We start from the raw sequence: 22,774 nt of genomic DNA on the forward strand, positions 1-22,774 counted from the left end.
CCCCCCCCCCCACTGCTGGGTTCTTGACCAATCACATGGCTTTAACCGAAGACGCCATTTTGTTTTTTGGAGAATGGCCTCACACTCTCTCTCTGTCTGTAACCCCATCCCCCACTGCTGCGTTCTTGACTAATCACGTCGCTTTAACCGCAGACTGGGGGCGGGGAATAGAGGGCAAAAACAGTGGCCACCATTTTCTTGTTAGGAGAACGGGCTCATTCGCGAACGACACATCACTCATTGTGGCAGCTCCGTGTGTATCCCGAAAAATAGTTCGTATGCCAAGGTAAAATTTTCATAAATGTAACGTTCGTTAACCGAAAGGTTCATAAGCGATGGGGTTCGAACACCGAGGTTTCACTCTATATGCATTAGAACTGATCCCAATGATTCGACAACGGCATAAAACTTTAACAATAAATTGGTATCTAAAAATATAGTAATGCTCTTCAAGATTAAATGAGATTTGTAAAGAAAGGAATTTTTAAACCATTGTTTTTATTCCTTATATTTGGCATCTTTTGGCCTGTACAAGTGCATCAATACCAGGTGTCATGTCCTGACCAGCAGGCACTTTCAGAATGTCATTTAGGTGCTTCTTTGTGAGCTTTGAACACATTTTTGTTTCATTGATATTCATTGCTGAGAAGATTTGTTCCAAACATGCACAAAACTGTAGCAGCCAGGGATGTTAATTTGGGGTACCCTGGTAGTATATACGGATACAATTTGTCCAGACCTACAGAGGCAAATTTGCCCTTCAAATCTGCATCACATTGCAAATCAACTATTTCTAGCTGGATTTCGACTGGTAGATAATGACATTTTGGCTAATGAGGGTGTTGAAACCGCAGTTGAAAAAAAGGACCGCGGTTGAAAAAAACCACAGCTGTTTTCTTCTACGTTGATCAAAAGAGCACCACTGTGTCCCCTAGTGGACAATTAGTAGACCTAGTGGACTTTGAATTGCACCTCATTATATTATGAATTCCATGTCGTCTGTGCTTTTTTCCACTTTTAAATTATCCTGCGGGCCTGATTAAACCTCCTTGGGGCCGGTTCCGGCCCGCAGGCCGTATGTTTGACACCACTGGTCTATACTCAGATAATGTGATGGGGCTCCAAATTATTTTAGTTTACGCAGCCACTTGACAAAATTAAATTGAGTAAATTCAACACACCATATTTTTCTGTGTATAATTTTTGTCTTTGGTGTTTGAACGTAATGCTACACTTTAGGCTTGATGAAAAGGAAACATTGGGAGACACTGGGTAACACTAACGCTGTAAAATAAATGAGTTTTACTATTTGTACTTTAATTAATTCAACTTCTTATCATGGTATTTAGTTTTGATCAATGGGTAATGAAGTAAAAAAATAACATTATAGGCACTAACACTTTACACTAACCATCTAAGTCAGAAATTAAAATTTCCAAATGAGAATTTTAACTTGCTACCTTAGATATGCAAAGTTATTTCCGATGTAGAACTTACTTTGCCATCTGAGACACACATTTCTAAAAATTGGCATGCAGGAAGCGAGCCAGGAAGCAGACCCAGTTGAACTCTGGCCCATCAATCTTCTAGAAAGTGGGCAGAGCCACAAATACCGATGGTGAATTTAATGCTTATTGCTCAGAGGATATGGTAAATTTTGAAACTTGAAAAGCACATAACTAATTATGTTTAAAATAATATTGATGAAAATGCATTCATATCGGGGCGGCCCGGTAGTCGAGTGGTTAGCACACCGGCTGCACAGTGCAGAGGTCGCCGGTTAGCGTCCCGGTCCGGCCTCCCTGTGTGGAGCCTACATGTTTTCCCCGGTTTCCTCCCACACTCCAAAAACATGCATGGCAGGCAGATTGGCCACTCCAAATTGTCCCTAGGTGTGAGTGTGAGAGTGAGGCTGGCAACCAATTCTGGGTGTTCCCCGCCTCATGCCCAAAGACAGCTGAGATAGGCTCCAGCACCCGCCGCAACCCTAATGAGGAATAAGCGGTACAGAAAATGGATGGATGGATGCATTCATATCACAGAAAAAAGCAGAATAATACCAGTGTTTGAAATAACATCTGCCCAGAGGCCTGGGGAATACAACTTTCAAAACGTCTCGGCCCAGGTGGCCGACAATCTATTCAAGAAAAAAAAATAAAAAAATAAAGCAAAAGCTACAGGCAAGCCGCTAAAAGCCACGTGGACTCCTCTTTCTAAGCGCCTTTCCCCTCTCCCGGCAAATTGGCGTTTTCATGTTTATTATGTTTGTTAAAGTCATGATAAGTAAGTGCCTAGCATGCTGGGTCCGAGAGGACAGTAATTTCATCTGTGCTGTACGTCATGCATATTAGCATATTTGACAATAAAGCTGACTTTGACTTTCAAAACTTTCAAGTGCAGTTTTGAAAGGCGCTTAGAAAGAGCAGTCCACGTAGCTTTTAGCAGACAACGCAACGCAAACATTGCATTGTGCACCATGACGACAAACGACAACTGGGGCAAAATTAAGCAAGGGAGCATTTGTGAAGATACTTCCTTAATTTTAAAAAATCCTTTATACTTCGCAACAATGGGTTTTTTTTTTTTGCGATTAGTCGTCTTATTGTGTTACAAGTTATGAAAAATCGTGCAGGCAACTTTATGGCCGGGCAGGCAACTTTTCTGAGTTGTCTGCCCTGGTGTCCGGTAACTTTTTGTCATGAGTTTCAGACACTGATAATACAATTGGAAACATTGTTCAATTTGGGGGATAGACTGTCCCTGGCTCGCTGTTGTCCCATTAAACGGACTACGAGACGTTAATCAGCAATCAGCAACACCATGTCTGTTCCGACACTGCCGTGGCACTGCACCGATACCCAGCTGTGGCTGCTGGTAAATATGCAGCTGAATGTCGATGTAAATGGCCGGCGCCTCTCTGGACAAGTGTAAAAGCTGGCAGAGGACTGACAGTAAATTGCATGTGCCGGATGGGACACAGCAGAAGGCACAATTACACATATTCCTCTTAATTAGCAGTTTTGGGGTAACCTAACCAGTGATGATTCAAGGAATGTGGCGGTCTCCAGAAAGCCTAACAAGAAAGGCCTTCTAATGGTGAACAATTGCTTATGTGGCTCCGGTTCCCCTGAATGAGCGTATGGTACGTGAGCCTTTTTTGATAGCCGGTTTGGCTTGCTTTCGACAATTCCATGCTCTCAGTGAGCAACTTGCCCTCTGTACTGTGGAACAGCAGGACCTGCATGCTTATGGTTGGCATTATTAAGTTCACCGTGCTCATGCTCATAGTACCAGGCAATGTAATGTGGCATCTCATGCGGTGCGTAATGAACGATGCCAGCGTGGTGGTAGGAGGGATGACGGGACGGCCAAAGTCGCCTCCTTGGCAGCCACAAAACTGGGCATGCACTGATTTATCATCCCACAGAACTGATCCACCAATGCCGCGCTGTCATTTATCATTAATTACGCTAATAAGAACATGTTTTTTTCCCAGAATAAACTGGTATTATTATTAATATTAATAGACAATTACGTTTTCTTAACACATTGTTCATTAAAAGCTGGAGTCGAACAATATTTTGATAGAGGATTCGCAGTGTCTTTAGCTGTGTTTGAACTTCCTGACTGCAGATTTTGACATCTGCCGAAGAACTCCTGAGATTGTCATTCGTTCCACATTTAACAGGTCAGCAGAACCAATAACATATCATTAGGGCATATTTGATCCTAAATCTTTAACTCTAATTAATGACTTGACTTTGCAAAATATTTTTTATCAAGTTCTAATTAGATCTGTGATTACAAACGCTACTGTATACGCAGCAAATGACGAAACCACGACAGGCTCATTCATTGAGGCTGTCCATGACTGAACATCACAACTACGCTTAAAGGACAACCGACGGCTCCGGACAAGTTGTGTCCATAATTTGTAAAATGGCTTCAAATGACTTCTACTGGGTGCATTTTAATAAGATTCCACCGCATATAGCTATATTTTACGTTTTACGACTCGCACTGAACATTCAGGAAGTCTTGTTTTTGAGTTGGTGACGACTACGTACGTGACGTCAGAAAAGGACCGCCTCCTCACCGTAAAAAAGACGCATTGTAGCGTCTTTCGATCACGTCAATGTATTTTGCTGTACTGTTTTTTTAAACCATGTCTTACACCCAAAAGCCGCCAGCAGAGGGAGGCAAACTCCATGGAAAGATAGTATCAGCCTGTGGAAACGAGCTGATTCATTCCTCACCGGAGCTGGTCGCCGTTTTTCTGCCTCTTCTTGGGTGAGACATTACCCCCCCGCCCGTTTGCCTCAAAATGGCCCAAATAAATTCTTTAATCGATTGCAAACATGTATGCTTTGCTCATCAGGTCTATTTGAATCATATGCATAACTGCATGTGTAACAAGAAAGCATATTCTCAGAATCTGAAGCCATTGTTTTGATTCACAAGCAACGACGTCACGAAAAAAAAAAGGGGGGGGGGGCTTTCTGAAAATGCCCAATTCGCAGCTCAAGTTTTTGCAGATTTTGGACACTTTAAGTCATTTTTATTGGTGTTTTGCATTTGACTAAAAATATCATACTGCATGTTTTGGGTATTTTAGATGCTATAAAACAGGGGTCGGGAACCTATGGCTCGCGAGCCATATATGGCTCTTTTGATGATTGCATATGGCTCGCCGATAAAACTATATACATATTCTCGTTTTTTTCGCCGTTGATTTCCCGTTGGGGCTGCAGTTGGCGGAAAGCGCAATTTTGATTGGATGACACTGGCCGTCAGTCGAAACAGGTAAACGCCCCTTTATGAGCCCCACGAGTGCACTTCAGCTTGAATTCACCGAAGGATTCATTAGCCTTTGAGGAGAGAAAATGTGCGGATTCGAATTTGCAATGAAACAACACCATTGATGAAACAGTCGAATGTCAGTGACATTTTAACAAGCCCCGTGTTAACGTTAGCATCAACATACGGCTGCGAGAAGTAGATTGCAGATAGCAAGTGTGGAAGCTTATGAGCCGTGCGCAGGCTAGCTAGCAGTAACTCCGCCTCCGGACCGGCAAGTTGAATTTCATTCCGATCGTTTGCCTGGATTTTTACTCATCACGAGTAACGGAAAAACATTCATGTTAACGGTGAGTACTATCACAAAGTTATTTTAAATAATCTATTCTGATATTTTGTTGAAAAGTGACCGCGCGTGTTTGCGTGTGTGTGCGCGCGCGCCCGTGTGTGTGTGCGCACGCCCGTGTGTGTGTGTGTGTGTGTGCGCGGGCCCGTGTGTGTGTGTGTGTGTGTGTGTGTGTGTGGGTGCGCGTGCCCGCGTGTGTGTGCGCGCGCGCGCGTGGCTCTCGCTGAAGAACATTTCTAAATATTTTACTTTTATGGCTCTCTTAGTCAAAAAGGTTCCCGACCCCTGCTATAAAACGTTTTTCTGGTGTCAGTTAAAAAACAAAAAAGTGACGTCGGTTGTCCTTTAATGGAGCTCTGCTTCTATCTCTGGGAGGGATGCAAAGCAGTGGGGTATGAGGCTTTGGAGTCCATCAAGGTCTGCAAACCTTTGAGGCATTTCAACGTTAAATACCAGTTGACTGTTAAATGGGACCTACATGCTTGAGACTATGGTCGATTACTTCCGAATGAGCAAGAAAAAAAAAATGCGGAAACTGAGAACATTAACTTAAAATTGTTCAGGTTTTTCATTAAATTTACTGTCCTAAGTTGTGGTGCATAACTAATCTGTTATAAAATGGCCGACAACTGTAAAGTATACTACCGTATTAACATTTATAGATCCTACATGAACATCTTAATTACAAATACGGACATAAAAAAAAGATATAATACACACACCTGCAGCGTTCCTACTTCCCCTCTAAAAAAACATTGTATGCAAATGAAAATGGCCTCTTCGCTTCCACGATTTACTTTCAATTTGTTCATCTCAAAATCTGCCATGACTTTGTTGCCATTGCGGGTGATTGTCCAAATTGTTGACTTTTCCAATTGGTGGTCATGGCTGAGCTACCTTTCATAAATAAGAAACAATTTCAGCCTTCACACAAAGCGAGATTTGCTTTTTTTCACGTTTTTAGACCACATGCTTAGGACTGTGACATGCGTCTGTGAGTTACGGCAGAAAGTGCATCAATCTACAGAGTCATTCAGAAGTGTTATTAAGCAACAGTGGGGAATCCCACGCTGCATATTTTGTTCATAATCAAAGTCGCGGCGGCAGTTAGCCCCCCATCGGTTTGTTGTCATGAAGGCATTTTCACAATTTTGTGGGAAAACTGGTTGGGATCATGAATTTTAAGTTTTAAGATGTTTGTGAAATGAAAATTCGCCAAATGTCAAAGGAATCAGAACTTTGAAATGTGAATGTTTCAGATAAAATGTAAACTAGGTATTTTTTAAACAATAAAGGAAAACATGTCATACAATCGAGTTATTTTTTTACAATATAAAAACAATTCTTTCCTTTTTTGGAACAAGTGTAATTTCAGCGTGCATCAAATTTCATCCAGCCATCACACTCAATGCTGATTGGTGATGTAAGTGCTAACGTAACATTGCTAAGTGCTAACGTGACAGTTATACTGAGTAGGTTCACCAACATTGTAAAGTCACAGAACTGTGCGACTCGCAGATAGTGCAATGTTCATCTCCTCATAACAGGGGCTTCAAGAAAAATGTTGCCATTTCAGTGCAGAAAGATTCAATGATAATCCATGATTTTGTAAATCAGTGTTGTGCGTCACCATTCATCCAATGCAAGCGCTATTGTCCAGCTGAATGACTCCCGGCTTTGCCTTTTGCTGACCAGGGAAATTAAGAGGCACAAGTTGGAGATTTCTTTTCATGTCTTGATGTAAGCTCTGGCTTGACTTCAGACACCAAGACTGGTTTCATCTGAATCCCATTCCATCGAGACGGAAAGCGCAGCTGTAAATCTACCCATACCTCACCTATAACACTTCCATAAATGATTCATTCAGTCCAGTTGAACTGATGCAAAACAGAAAGTCAGTGAGATGTGGCTGCCCGAGTCATGTCATGAAAAGGATGACAAAAGACAAGGAAGAGAATGACATTCACTAATAAGAGGTTTTCTGGCCTGAGCGATCAAGGATGTATTTCTTCCCTCATCCCTCAGATTAAATACACTAATTGTGATGAAAAGGTTTCTTCAGCCGTCATCTGTACTTCTTTGAAGGTGTCAGATATATATCAGAATCAGAATCAGAAAACCTTTATTCGTCCCACAATGGGGAAATTTGCAGTCCACAGCAGCAATTGAAAAGGGATGGGGTTGGGGTGGGGGTGAAAGGATAGAAAACAAGATATTCTAAAAAGAATATTATATTATATATATAAAAAAAAAATCCGCGTCTCACCCACCATGGGTGGTGTCTGTCCCCCATTTTTTTTGATTGATTGATTGATTGATTGATTGATTGGATTTGCCTTTATTAGTCTCACAGAGGATACGGGATAAGAAACCTCTTGTCAAAATGCTACGCCAAAATATTTTTTTTTTCTCCAAGTTAGTCAATCAAGCCATGATGTAGTCCGGTAGAGGGTGTGGGATGGAGGAGGAGAAAGGAAGTAATTTTGCTTAATCAGTATGCACCATCTGGAACAATTAACCAAATTCCACAGAACTCAGAGCATCAGTCATATTGATTTATTAAAGATCCAGAATTATACAAGTTATAAATCCTTGAGAAAACGGAGGCTGCGCCTGCCTGTCATGACTATTTTAACTTCACATACAGTAGAATATTTGATAAGGCTGGAAAGAGGAGATTAATATATGCAAATTATGTTGAGCATTTAAAAGCCCCCCCAACAACTGTCTTGCATTTTTTTCTGTCTCTTATTACCGGGCTTTATGTTTTATTCATACTCCAACTTAGCTGTCATTCCATAAGCTTGAATATTAGGAGGGTGTTATTAAACAGCATAAAGTGGAGCTTTAATTGGAAAGCGCCATTGCATTTTCCAATTATTTCCTGCAAATTAAATGAAAATGCACACAGTTCAATACAAATTCTGATATTGTTTCCTGAGACTCAAAAATCACTGTCACCCTGTCAAGATATTTTGCAAACCCGGGTTAATTTTGAACCTTCTATTTTTTCTCCTTCCTTTCTCCCTGAAGGAAGAATTGTCTTATGTCTGTTAATTGAACTTCCCCTAATGGATCGAGAAATAATGGCACTCCATATTACTTTAGATGAGGGCCAATGTCAGGATTTATTTTTGATTAATGGAACAGATATGCAAAGACATGACTTTTTTTCCTATCTTTTTTTTTATCAGGTGGATGTTTACTGAATACTTACTTTTACGGTTATCCATTTTTTAATTTGTTGTTGTTTTATTTATACAGTACAGTGAGACCTCAATTTACAAACACCTTATCTTACAAACTTTTCGTCTTACAAACGTCAAATTTCTGAAAATTAAACCTTATTATAAGCACTATTTTCACAATACACACCCACCACAGCTGGCGGAGTGATCTTCGGTGGAAGCACACGACCGAACAGCATCAGAGGTTAAATTACCAACAGTCCTTATAACTCTCCTTCCATAAGCCATCAACAACCATCAAAAAGGTAAATAAAACTTTATTTTACAGCACAGTTTATTTCTTTAATTACAGTCCTCATGTAATGCGCCTCTCTTTCCAAACAGCAATTCCCTTTGACCTTCGACCTCCAACGCCATTCCATCAAGCCATAAAATGACCATCACAAATGTAAATAAAGTGACTTTATGATACAATGCAGTGTATTTCTTTCATTACAATACAATAGCACATTTATTATACATAGAATAAGGTATGCTGTGTGTAGTTTTAAGGCTTATTTAGTTGAAAAGTATTTTTTATGGAAACCCAGGAACGGATTATTCCCATTTTAATGGTGTCCTATGGGATTTTTTTTTTGAGATACACACTTTTCGCCTTACACACTCTGTCTGGGAACCAATTAAGTTCGTACGTTGAGGTCTCACTGTATTTTAACATTCATGTTTTGTTCAGCGTATAATTCATTGAAATATTTCAAGGAGGCTAGTTGGATTGTTTCATTGTATATCATTTTTAATCATAGCAAACTTAATTGGGAAGTTAAGGATCAAAGTGACATGGATACAGAGAAAAAGAACATTTATATGAAAACGTCATAACTTCTGAAATAAACTTTAACTGTCAAGTGAAAAGGGGTATCAAACTGAATGTGAATAGGTTTTAATATTCTGGTAATAAATGTCAAAATGCCTGCACATCACATCCGTACATAATGTGACTGCAGATGACACATTTCACAGACATGGTACCTCTCCTCCCCACAACTCGATTTTTCTTTCATGTGTTGGGTTTTTTGTTTAGTTGGGAAGTGACGGAGGGTTTAATCAAGAGAGCAGGCAATTCATCAATCCAAAAGTAGGCGCCTGTATGAGCCTGACAGAGCGCACATGGTTTTAGAGCAACACGAACCTGGCCAGCTGTCAGCCTGCACATAGAGACTCCCACGCGCCCACACAAACTCACACACTCACACAAACACACACACTCACACTCACACTCACACACACACACGCACACGCACACGCACACACACACACACACACACGCACACAGACACACACACACACACACACACACACACACACACACACACACACACACACACACACACACACACACGTGCACACGCACAGCAGAGCTACTATCACACAGAGTTAACAATTAAATAGGGTGTTGTCTGGAAGGTCATCCAAGGTCTGCAAGGAATCACATTTTTAATGAAGCTAAGTTTTTTTGCCAGTCACATATTGATACGGGGCAAAAGACCTGCTTCTTTTGTCCAATGACACATCGCGTCGGGTTGTGTTAATTAATTCCTGTCACTCACATCCCTTTATAACCAGACTTATTCTTTCTCATTCCTATGCCACAAGTTGTGATTTATTTTCTTAAGTCCAATTCTTTAACAAACATGGCTTTGCGTCCTAGAAGATTGTCCCTGTAAACTGCGGACACTGTACTATGTTTCAAAATTCGATAAATGTGTGCTATTGAATTTAGGACAATAAATGTCTCGAGCATTTTTATTTATTCTTCAAAATATTTTCATCAGGTTTGGTAAAACTACCTCAAGCTCAGGTGTGCCTGTTCTTGAGCAGCAGGAGAAATCCTCACCACATGGTGTCTCTCTCCAGCTGGATAAAAACACACCTTGTTCATTCAGCTCATGTCTTCACACAATCAGGCAGAAGCACAGACTATACAAGGTTCCTGTATTGCTTAAACTCAACCTCTTAAATGCAATAGCCTCACCGTGATTTAAGTCAAAATGTTTCTTTGTCAAGTAATTGAATTCGGGATAAATCATACACCAGCGATGTGATTATTTTTACATATGTTGAGGTTTCTCAGATGCAGATTGTTAGATTTAAAAATTGCACCAAATCCTAACGCAGCTACAAACTGGTGAGAGGGTGGGGGGGATCATTCTTAGATTGGTTACCTCCATAACCCCACATTCTCAAATTATAATTCCTGGTTATTGAATATGAACTTTTGCTCAGGTCACCTGCCCAAACCTAAAAAATGTTTGAAACTGTTCACAATGCTTTTGAGCAAAGTTTTGAGATTTTTTTTCTTCAGGTTACCTTCGATGTTCAGCCAATGTACAATGCATATACCTCTTCTTTTCATGCACCGCTAAGTATTCCCATTCCTGCAATACCACAAGGGTAAATTCCCAATCGTTTTCTTTCCCCCCGCAAAAAAAACAATGATAACTTGTTTGCTGCCAGTTTGACTTTCCATCAAAATGCCATTGTTGACTTCAGTGACAGCAAAATAATTTACATGTGTAAGCCTGAAGCGCAAGAAAGGCGATACCTGTCATGGTATAGCTGACACTGCTCTGGTGCTCGTAGTGAGGACTGCTGATAGTCCTCCTGCTGTCAGAGAGAAAGAAATAATGTCGGTCCATCAATATGATACAGTAAAGTCTCGTTATATCGATATCGGTTATATCAATAGTACCGCTTATTATGATACTATTTTCATTTCCCTTGCACATTTCTAGTCTCTCATCTCATCTCATTTTCCGTACCGCTTATTCCTCATTAGGGTCGCGGGGGTTGCTGGAGCCTATCTCAGCTGTCTTCGGGCACGAGGCGGGGTACACCCTGAATTGGTTGCCAGCCAATCGCAGGGCACACAAAGACATACAACAGTCACTCTCACACTCACACCTAGGGACAATTTGGAGTGGTCAATCTGCCTGCCATGCATGTTTTTGGAGTGTGGGAGAAAACCGGAGGACCCGGAGAAAACCCACGCGGGTCCGGGGAGAACATGCAAACTCCACACAGGGAGGCCGGACCGGGATGCGAACCGGCGACCTCTGCACTGTGAAGCCGGTGTGCTAACCACTCGACTACCGGGCCGCCATTTCTAGTCTTTTTATGTATAATTAGTACCGTTTAGTACGATACCCGGTTATTGCGATAATCCGGTTATTACGGTGCTCCTTTTCATCCCCCGCCGGCCATTTTTGTTGTTTATATCGATATATCCGTCGCGCCATTGGTCAACTTGGTCACGTGTCTTGTTATGAGCCGCCATCGGTCGCGCCATTGGTCGATTTGGTCACATGAGCCGCCATCGGTCGCGCTATTGGTCGACTTGGCCGTGTGACTTTGTCACGTGTCACGCCATCAGTCGCGCCATTGGTCGACTTGGTCAGGTGACTTGGTTACGTGCCCAGCACCCGTGTAGCAGAGCCCTTTTCATTTTCAGACGCTAGCTCGTGTGTAGCAGACGAGATTGAAGTGTTTGTGTTAAAAGGTAAAAATGGGAAGCAGAAGAAGATTGATGACTTTTTTAAATTGTATACATAATACAGTAAGATGTAAGCGTTGCAGTTTCCCTGTTGTGTTATGTACATGCCCACTGTACTGTATATGAATGCAATCGTTTTTTGCAACAATGTTTCTTGTTTTGTCTGCTGAAGCGCGATGATTTTGAAAATTATTAACATTCTATACTGTGTATTAAAGGACAGCCGATGTCACTTTTTATTCAAATGCAAATAAAAATGACTTCACGCCAAGACGTCTTGCATTGCTTGTGAATCCAAACAATGGCTTCAGATTCGGATAATATGCTTTCTTGTTACACATCCAGTTATGAATATGTTTCAAATACACTGTAGTTCTGAAGATTAAAGCATACATGTTTACAATCATTAAAGAATTATATGTGCCATTTTGAGGCAACATTGGGGAAACATCTCTCACCCAAAAAAAAGGGAGCTAATGGCCAGCTCCATTTCTTATATGGCGCTTGGCTGCCCTCTTTTGGCGGCTTTTGTTTAATGCAGTTCGGCGCAGGATCGGATATATCGATAGTCCCGGTTATATCGATATTTTTTCGGACTCCCTTGAATATCGATATAACGAGACTTTACTGTACTTCAATGAGTTCCATATTGAATGGAAGCTTGCCATGTGTGTGAAATTTATATTCTTATAGCACATGTTTATGTGTAACAGTGGCGCGGAGCATCTCCGTTATAAGAGTGTCTCAGTCTAAAAGACAGACTGGGACTGTGAAATCAAAGTTTGAGTCTAAACAGGGAAAATAAGGCAAAAGTTAAGCCCGCATCAGTCGCCTGCGGGCTTGCAAAGACCTTCAATGAGGCTTCCGAGCAGGATCTTGTTAAGTCTGTAGGGCCTGCATGATTCCATTATTCAAGGGAAGTCTGCTTTTACCGTTTCATGGCCGTGTATTACAGAAAACAGCACTGAATGCACTTTGTGGCCAGTTGAAGTTAACAAACCATATAAGATTGAAATCCTCATCAATCAAGCTATCACAAATTACACCCCCTGCTTCACCCCAACGGATCGATAAATCCACAGCTAGTGAGGAGGAGAGGGAAAAAAAACTGCTTCTAGAGAGCTGCAAAACATGATGTGCCCCGGAGGTAGCTAAAGAATACAACAGTTATAAAACAAAATATCTCATAACGATGACGCAAAGTAGCCAGTAATATCATTAAAATGGGAATTGCTATGATTAGAATACACACACGTTACACAAGATCAGGTTAGAAAGATTGTGAAGAAATCACCGTTGTGCTAATGATATGGAGCTGTTTGTTTGTTTATTAATATACTATATATGTTCAGTCTGTATAGTGCACACTGACTGTTCTATTCGTGGATAGCAGTCTCATGCTAGTTGGGTGGGATATAAACAATATATTTTTCTGTCGAAGGCGTAGGCTCTACACAAATTGCACCTGTGGAAGACTTATCTCATCCAAGGAGAAAAAAATACATTGAATAATTTCTACCACGGGCAATAACACCATACTTCTGGCTGGCCGGGGTATTCATAAGTTGAAACCTGCAACTCAGATGTCTTTGCAATGAAAGGGTGGACTTTTTCCCCCACCTCATTTACATAAGCATTTGGCCTTGTTGAATGCAGACCGATGGCGAATTTTTAAAAGGTTGGCATCAATCCTGTGGGGACGATTGACATATTCGTTACAGACTTCTTTACCTTGCAAAGGTTGGTTTCACAGCTGAAAGGAAAGCTGCACACCTGTCAAATCACACAGACACCAGGCACATAGATGAAGTGGTGGTGAAGGTGTTTGTTTTAGGACACATGTTTTGATTCAGTCAATCGATTGTCAGAGACACCATCAGAAAGTAAAATATGAGTGGAAAAGTGACCAGTTTGCTTTACATTAGGAAATGAAGTCATTACACCATGGAAACATTCATGTATTCACATGGAGCTTTTCTAAAATAAATCTCAAGGGTGGCTTTTGCCATCTGCTCGTCTTACACCAAATTGAAATTTTCTAAATACGATTTTCAGAGCGTTAGAGAGGCCGGCATATGGCAAATCAATTAGACAACTCATGCCCAAAACAAAAACACAGAAAGTGCATTTGCACAATCAACACCAGTGTTGGGACTCTCGTTATGGTAGCCGTTGGAATTTCGACAACAATTAATCCTCATTTCAGTCCAGGAGAGCCATATTGACACATATTCCTAATTCATTCGAGTATTCAATTACAGTGTAGCGCCTCATCAAATTATTGCAATACTGGGAACACAGCCTGGAAGATTTGCACAATTAGAGCACCAATACGGAAATGTTTCCTCCGATGGAATATGTCCAGGTTAAAATTATATTAGCCCTGCAAAGCTTACTACACTTGTTATGTTCACGTCAATGTACAGTAAAGTCTCGTTATATCGATATTCAAGGGAGTCTGAAAAAATATCGATATAACCGGGACTATCGATATATCCGATCCTGCGCCGAACTGCATTAAACAAAAGCCGCCAAAAGAGGGCAGCCAAGCGCCATATAAGAAACGGAGCTGGCCATTAGCTCCCTTTTTTTTTGGGTGAGAGATGTTCCCCCAATGTTGCCTCAAAATGGCACATATAATTCTTTAATGATTGTAAACATGTATGCTTTAATCTTCAGAACTACAGTGTATTTGAAACATATTCATAACTGGATGTGTAACAAGAAAGCATATTATCCGAATCTGAAGCCATTGTTTGGATTCACAAGCAATGCAAGACGTCTTGGCGTGAAGTCATTTTTATTTGCATTTGAATAAAAAGTGACATCGGCTGTCCTTTAATACACAGTATGGAATGTTAATAATTTTCAAAATCATCGCGCTTCAGCAGACAAAACAAGAAACATTGTTGCAAAAAACGATTGCAGTCATATACAGTACAGTGGGCATGTACATAACACAACAGGGAAACTGCAACGCTTACATCTTACTGTATTATGTATACAATTTAAAAAAGTCATCAATCTTCTTCTGCTTCCCATTTTTACCTTTTAACACAAACACTTCAATCTCGTCTGCTACACACGAGCTAGCGTCTGAAAATGAAAATGGGTCTGCTACACGGGTGCTGGGCACGTAACCAAGTCACCTGACCAAGTCGACCAATGGCGCGACTGATGGCGTGACACGTAACCAAGACACGTGACCAAGTTGACCAATGGCGCGACCGATGGCGTGTCACGTGACAAAGTCACACGGCCAAGTCGACCAATAGCGCGACCGATGGCGGCTCATGTGACCAAGTCGACCAATGGCGCGACCGATGGCGGTCACGTAACAAGACACGTGACCAAGTTGACCAATGGCGCGACGGATATATCGATATAAACAACAAAAATGGCCGGCGGGGGATGAAAAGGAGCACCGTAATAACCGGATTATCGTAATAACCGGGTATCGTACTAAACGGTACTAATTATACATAAAAAGACTATAAATGTGCAAGGGAAATGAAAATAGTATCGTAATAAGCGGTACTATCGATATAACCGATATCGATATAACGAGACTTTACTGTATTTGTAATTGCCATTCAAATCTTTCGTACAATGTTCTTCATTTTGCTGAGTTGTCAATGTCAGACAAATAAGGCAGGAGAAAATAAATTGAAAGCCAATGGTTCCAGAAGTGATCGTCAGCATAGAGACAAGATGAAGGAAGTGGTATCAGTGAAAACCTGGAGTTATGATTCAGAAAAAAAGAAGACTCCTGTTTTGATGCACATCCAGCCTCTCCTGTGACAACACTTCCACACCTTCCGCTGTGTGCTGACTGCTGCTTTCATAGATGCTGCTGTCTCAGCCATCATTTTCCTCCTTTAAGCTCAGTGTCAGAGGCTGAAAAGAAGCACTAGGAATTTGGTGGATGAAAAGCCTGAGATCATCAGATCTTCACCAATCATTCATCGTTGGCAGTGTTTTGAGACATTGCACCAAACTTTTCAGAATAGAGCAAATTTACGTGAAAAATGAGGTTGGAATAGATTGCATCAACTTCAATGGAATGGTTGTCTGGAAACACACGCAGCCACCCAGTCTGTATGTCTTTTTCTCTCAACACTAAGAAGTCTTCACGAAGCACTATGTAACATAAACTGATAGAATCTTCCGCAGAAGTGCGTCAATGTGAGTGTGAGAGCCAGAAGGCTGCCGTACCCAGAATGCATTGCGTTCCCAATTTTGAAATGGATAACTCTTCACGTGTCATGAGTACCAAAGTTAGCTTTGCAATCGAAAGAAAAGGAGATTCCTACCTGACATTTTTATCACACTCAATTTAATTTAAAAGATGCCTGTGTGTACATTGGGCTAAAATTGGAATAGAAATGTCAAAAACTGTGATCCAAGTGAGGCACAATCAATGGTAATATTACGACAAGGCAAATTTATGCTAGCAGTCGTCAGAGGGGTCAGATATGAACCTTTCCAATGACAGTTTTATCAGGAGAACAAGTGGAAATGTGGCCTTAAGAATGATGAGTGAAAGAGGATGGAGGGCATCTTTATTGGACACATTTCAAGGTTGCTTACATTGTGCAGTCAGTGGCTGTGGGTTGTGATTTTCACACTAGCTGTTGTGACATGTGATATTTTAAATGCTCGCCATATACCGATCGCATTTAATATGGGGCAATATGAGAACCAGTTCAAGCCTAAGGACATTTGTCTACAGTGATTTAATGAAAGCAGAAATGAGGACTGGGTTACATAAGTCTGATTTCATATATATATATATATATATATATATATATATATATATATATATATATATATATATATATATATATATATATATATATATATATATATATATATATATAATACATCCTACCTTCTGATCCTCACCATCTTGAAAGTGGGCTTCAGAAGAGTAGAGAATTACAGGTAAGCACTGGCTCAGAATGCGTGGCCTTAATTTAAACATCTTTATTTGTTCTCATTTAAATATATGGCCACGTGAACAGTTTCTGACAATGTTCAGCTTTTATGTGGCTTTTAACTCAGCTCAGCAAATGATGGCAAAATGCCTTATGCCTTGGCAAACATACTAGGAATCTTGCCCAAGCTCACTGTGACAACGTCTCAGCTATTTATTTACAATTTGCCGTGGAAATCCCCAGATGTTCATTGTGATAAATAATTGAGTTTATCCGCCTTGGAGCTCACTATGAAGCCCGAGGCAGAGGATGCTGCAGCAGTCTAAGCAGAGAGCAGACACGCAAACTCCAGCGTGCCAAAGATCTTGGAGCACTCCTCCCTTCCTCTGCAGCTGTTTCTCCTTCTCCAAGCTACTTCTCCTGCTGTTTGTGTGCACAAAATTGCTGTCGCCCAAGTCAGAAAGTGGCTTGTCTCAGCCTTTCAGGAAGTATTTGAATTCACACTAGCCTTCATTGAAGAGACTCCCACTGCAGTTGTGTTCAGCCACCTGTCCTTTGATTATTGCAAGTGACATTTCCTGATTGTGTATTGCACCGGTGAACACACAACAACGTGATCGCAAATAAAACAATAATAAACACGATCACATAGAAATATTTACCTTCAGCGCAGGAGGAGGCACCATTGTTTACTCTGCCGGAACTCTCCTGAGATGATTGTTGATGAGGAACCTTTCCCATTCGATACCATATCCCCATGTTATTGATCTCACTGTAAATTGGACAGAGAACAATAGCAGCATTGCGTCATTGGTGTGAAGCCATGTCATGTTTTTGTCATGGTGACGGTCAGCTGAAAATGTGAATGCATCATATCACTGGCAAAAAGTACAAAGATAAGAGAAGTCGTCAAATTTGTGGTTAGGGACAAAAAATAGTCCACTTGGGAGTCATGTTTTACAAACCAAACTGGAAGATTTAACCTCATCACATGACCACATCAATTGTGTTTGTCTTTGAATAAAGTTGCTCCAAACATACAGATGCTGTGATATTCATATTGTTTTATATTTTATTCGTGTTGTAACAAAAGTGTAAGGAAAAGGCCGCCAATATATGATTGAATCTAACATTGCTTCATCATCTGTCGTAGCCCATATTTGGTCCCACGGCCGTTGTCAGTCAGTTCAATGCTGGTCATGATCCTTTTACTTTTGCACAACTTCTGAGTTATCAAAGCTTTTTTTCTTCTTCTTTTTTTGTCACCTTATTGTTTGCAATGGTCAGCAACGTACCCCAGACTGGTGTAGTGAACAAGATGATGTTTGGATTGGAAATGATCTGGAGGTCAAAGACAGCCATTTCCGCAGCTGCATGTGGGCTCATTTTCACACAAAGCCTCCTCTTCCTCATGGCAAGCTCCTCTGATCAGGGACATATGAATGTATGAGGCAGAAGTGGTTACCATACATTATCTTTTTTATGCCAAAAACAACTTGAGGTTTTTTTCATCACCTCAAAATTCCATTTGTCTTAAATAGCTGACATACATTTGACAAGAAGTCATTTACAATGGTATAAAGAATCAAATTAAGAATTCCTCACGAACAACTAGTGCATTATAGTATCAGTTTGTAGGTCAAAACAAACAGGAACAAATCCATGCGCTGCAAGCGCATCATTTCAGAGCTTAGAAGCAATGGAATCTTCCTTCAACATTACTGCACCACAGGGATTTCAAGTTACGCCACATGTACAGTGAATTAAACATAGATTCACATCAAGCAATTAAATATTAAATAACACCATAGACAAAGAGAAAGTAATGTATTTTCTTATTTCCCGTGAAAAATGTGCCATCCCTCTGTATATTGCTTCTATGCTTTTCTCATTTGTTTCCCCAGAAAAACCGTGAGTGCAGCATAAATGGAACGATAATAAAAATAATAAACAAGCTGTCCACACACCAAAATATTATTACATTTGCTAGGCTTGGACGGTGAAGGGGAAATACATAGCACTCAAAAAGCACTACAGCATTGGGGAATGCATTTCATTAATATTATATAACCCCCATCCAGTCGCTCTCTTCCAAAATAAATACATAAATAAATAAGGCCCTCATAAAGAAAAGCACAGCTCCAGCTTAGATAAACAATGACTCACGATTCTCTTGTGTTGTACCTCTGGGGCAAAATGTTTATTTGATTTCAACAGTCTACCATAAACTAAGGTAACTTCCACCCATAAAACATTCACAATCTCCAGCAAAACTGCCCCCTTCCATTTGAGCTGGTCAGGGAATAAAATAGTGGTTAACTACACTGGGGATTAGTATTGTCTGTTTTCTTACTTGTGTCCATTGTTTCTTATACTGCAATGAAGTCCTCTGGCAGAGCATCTTATGCACATTGTTATTGTCATGTGCTTTGTTTTATTGTTTTTATTGTAAAGTGTCCTTGGGTGTTTTGAAAGGCGCTTGAAATAAAATGTATTATTATTATTATCTTTAATATCAGTCAACTTTACATCCACAAATACTTCAGGGCCCGACAACAGACAGAAGTCAATGATGCAAAGTCAGTTTTCTTAATGATGTGGAGCAAGGAATTGAACAGGTTGACTTACTTTGGAGAGAAAATGTCACACTGAGTTTACTGAAAATAAAGACCCCGACCTGGACACTTTTGGGTTAAAGTCAGAAGAATAGCCGAGTTATAAACACTCGCGATGGAATTCCTTTTCCATGTTTTTGGGGATCTTTTGCAATAGAATCCAATTAACACACTATGAAATGATCACAAATCATTTTTTTCATCTTCCTGTCTGACATGAAACAAATAGATGGATATTTCACATATGTGATTTAACTTTCTTTTAATGTGTAATATTTGGGTCGAGAAAAAGTGTTGTCTTGGAAAGGAAGGTGGTTTAAGAGCATTGGGGAACTGTATCAACTGACAATGTCAGGCATGACTTTTCCATGACTCTTTAACATATTCATTTTGCTGCCTAATAAATTGCAATCATACAACACTGTAGAAGAAAGTGGGCTTAATCAGGCATGACTCGATGGCTTGATTCCTCTGCAGTAGTTGCCTGACAGTCAGTGCCAGGAGATATGTATATTTTTAGTCATAGTTTTTAAACTTAATTAAGGAGAAATGTGGATACATTGTATTACTATGCATGGGAGCCTTTTTGTATTTGCCTCTTTTGCTTGGGACGGGGTCCCCCCCTGCCCCCAAATCAGAAATTGACAAAGGTGATTCATCTAGTTTCAACCACAGTTTGATACATCACAAACTATCCACATCCCACCCATGCAAGTCACGGGATCATTTTACAGAATCTGTTTTGGTCATACATAATTATAGAGGCGGTTCCTTTGACTGGCAGACAAAATAGGCCATGTTGATAGCTCCGTCATGTTTTATTTGTGTCAAAGTATTTAAAACAAAGTAGACACACATTTAAAGATAATAAACGGGAACAAGGGCAGCGCTATTGGTATACTATACACAAGCCAGCCATCCAAATTGAACACAGGTCCTTTAACATTGAGACAGCTGCTACCACGTTGTCTCAATGTTAAAGGACATTCTGCACATAAAAAAAATCATGTCAAAACAGTATATATATATATATATATATATATATATATATATATATATATATATATATATATATATATATATATATATATATATATATATTTTGTGTAGAGTGTGTCATAATTTACAAATTCAGTGGGTGCTTTCTAAAGAGAAACCTGTAGAAAAAATAATTTAATCCCCATGATTATTTTTGGTAGTGATTGTGCAAAATAAGAATCAATCTGTGTCCTGCAGTTTCTTGAGATTGGCAATAAAGGGGATGTGAATGGACCACAGAGCAGTTATTTTAGAAAATAGAAATTGAATTATATGCAACATTCAACATTTATAATAATAAATAAATAAACTAAACAAACAGGGTATCCATTTTAGCATTTTAGTGGGATATTATGTGGTGTAATTTTAATTTGTAAAATGATCATTTTCTGTCATCATACATTTTCTCTCTGCAAACATTTTGAATAAATAACAGTGGATATTTAAAATATAGCTCATCATTGTGTCATCAAATAATCTTAGTGTCACATCTCGTCGCCGCCCGGGGCGCGCCCCGCCCCTCCTGTCACCTCCTCCGCTGCTCCATGGAGACGGCCCCTCCCATCATCACGCACCTGGGTTCCCACAGCTGGTTGTCATTGATTGTGCCTTCTGACTATATTTACCGATCGCGCAATACCGTCTTTGTCGGAGTATTCCTAAAGCCACCATTACTACTTCCATGCCGTCACCGATCTCTCACTTACCTCTCCCTGCTGTTATTTTTGCATGCGTGCCTCAGTAAAGACTTTTTGTTCACGAGTATCTGTCTCGCCGTGTATTTTGGATCCAACCTCCCCGCTTTCCTTTCGTCACTCGAGCCCTGCCCTCAAGCCTCGAGTGCCTTGACACTTAGGAGGACCAAGATTCTGACAAATGTTGCAATGAGGTATTGCACATTTTGAATACACATGTAGATCCATTTCTTGCAAAAAAAAAAATCTAAATTTCACTGTCAGTACTGGCCTTCCAAAAATTGGATTAATCAGAGCTCAAAGCAGGGTGAGCTAAGTCATGTCAGCTTAATTGTTAAATATGCTCTATGTGCATAGAGCACATATGAAATCCCTTTCAACGCAACCACAGTGCAAACATGCACTGCATACAAAACAAGCATTCCGAACAGTGACCTAAAAAAAAACAAAAAAACAAAAGCAGCGGACAGACAAAATGGTGGACAGACGAAATGCAGAATGCATGTGGAAAGTGATACTTTTCATTCCACCACTTACAGGTTTCCTGGTGAAACAGAGGTAGCGAGTGACCTTGGATTTGAATAAGCCATCCTTCCATAGGTCGGCATCAGAGCCATCTGTTGTTTGTGCAACCTACATCGGGAAAAAAAATGAGTGAGAAAAAAATCAGGAGGTGGGATAAAGTTAATGTATGTATGCCATGAGCATGTTGCTATTGTCTCTTCTGCGCACACTTGCCTTAATTAATGCTTGGCTACACTTGCGCAACATCTCATTAGCGCTTTGCATGGGTAAAGGAGTCTTCGCCTCCAAAAAGCTGGCTAAAAATATCATCCCTTGGGAGAAGGCTGATTAAAGATGCTCTGACAACAATCCGCTCTAATAAGGAAGCCATACTTTTGTGGGCTTCCATGGCAAAATAAGCATAAAATATCGAGATTTGAAAATGTAGTAACTCCGTATCGAGGTATGGGTAAGATGAGAAAATGGCACCTTGAAGTTTGACGGCTCCGTACCGTTTGTGAATTATTCCTAGTGTTTAATGAGATAAATATTCTTAACGCTGTATTGCTGAGGAAAGAATGCAGTTTTACAAGTGTGCAGGAATGAAACTACACCCCAATAAAGGTGCATCTTGTCCTTGGGTAATAGGCTCATTCATAGTTATAAAAGATTGAGGCATGCAGTAAGAATAATAGATTGCATCATATTGACAGCATTTGGGCGCCACAAGTCAAACTCAAGGTCCAAAACAACATTGCCGTGTGCTGTGCGGAATAAAATGTAACCTGCAGACTCCTCTATGGCGGAAGCAAATATGCTTGGTTGAGGCGTCATGTTCCATCGACTCCAATGTGGGAATCACCTAAATAACTGCCAGGGTTATTTTCTAAAAGGATCCTTTACAAAGAAGAGTCAATCTAATGAGGTTCATTCAAATGAAGAAGTCATAGATCTCTGCACCCACCCACACGCATTACCCCCCTTGACAATAATGATGAATGACCCCAGTGACTGGGTGGGGGAACCATGGCACAGGAAGATTCATGCAAAACCACCACAGACAAGATGGGGTGAGAGTGGGCTATGGGGGAGGGCAACTTGATG

The 22,774-nt window shown here is 40.4% G+C and overlaps 1 protein-coding gene across 1 annotated transcript in view; it reads right to left on the bottom strand.

Annotated features, from left to right (window-relative positions):
* Window positions 1–1,520: 1,520 nt before the first annotated feature.
* Window positions 1,521–22,774, bottom strand: part of mvb12bb (multivesicular body subunit 12Bb) — a 30,091-nt gene continuing 8,837 nt past the window's right edge. The window contains 10 exon segments of the mRNA XM_088993872.1: window positions 1,521–1,586; window positions 1,818–1,987; window positions 10,934–10,995; window positions 13,613–13,656; window positions 17,482–17,590; window positions 18,114–18,153; window positions 18,156–18,242; window positions 19,172–19,222; window positions 19,329–19,370; window positions 21,706–21,799. Of these exon segments, the coding sequence (XP_088849998.1) occupies window positions 1,521–1,586; window positions 1,818–1,987; window positions 10,934–10,995; window positions 13,613–13,656; window positions 17,482–17,590; window positions 18,114–18,153; window positions 18,156–18,242; window positions 19,172–19,222; window positions 19,329–19,370; window positions 21,706–21,799 (765 nt within the window).

This window comes from Hippocampus bargibanti, linkage group LG04 (genome assembly GCF_051943395.1).
Source record: "Hippocampus bargibanti isolate YZ-2025 linkage group LG04, ASM5194339v1, whole genome shotgun sequence".
NCBI lineage: Eukaryota > Metazoa > Chordata > Actinopteri > Syngnathiformes > Syngnathidae > Hippocampus > Hippocampus bargibanti.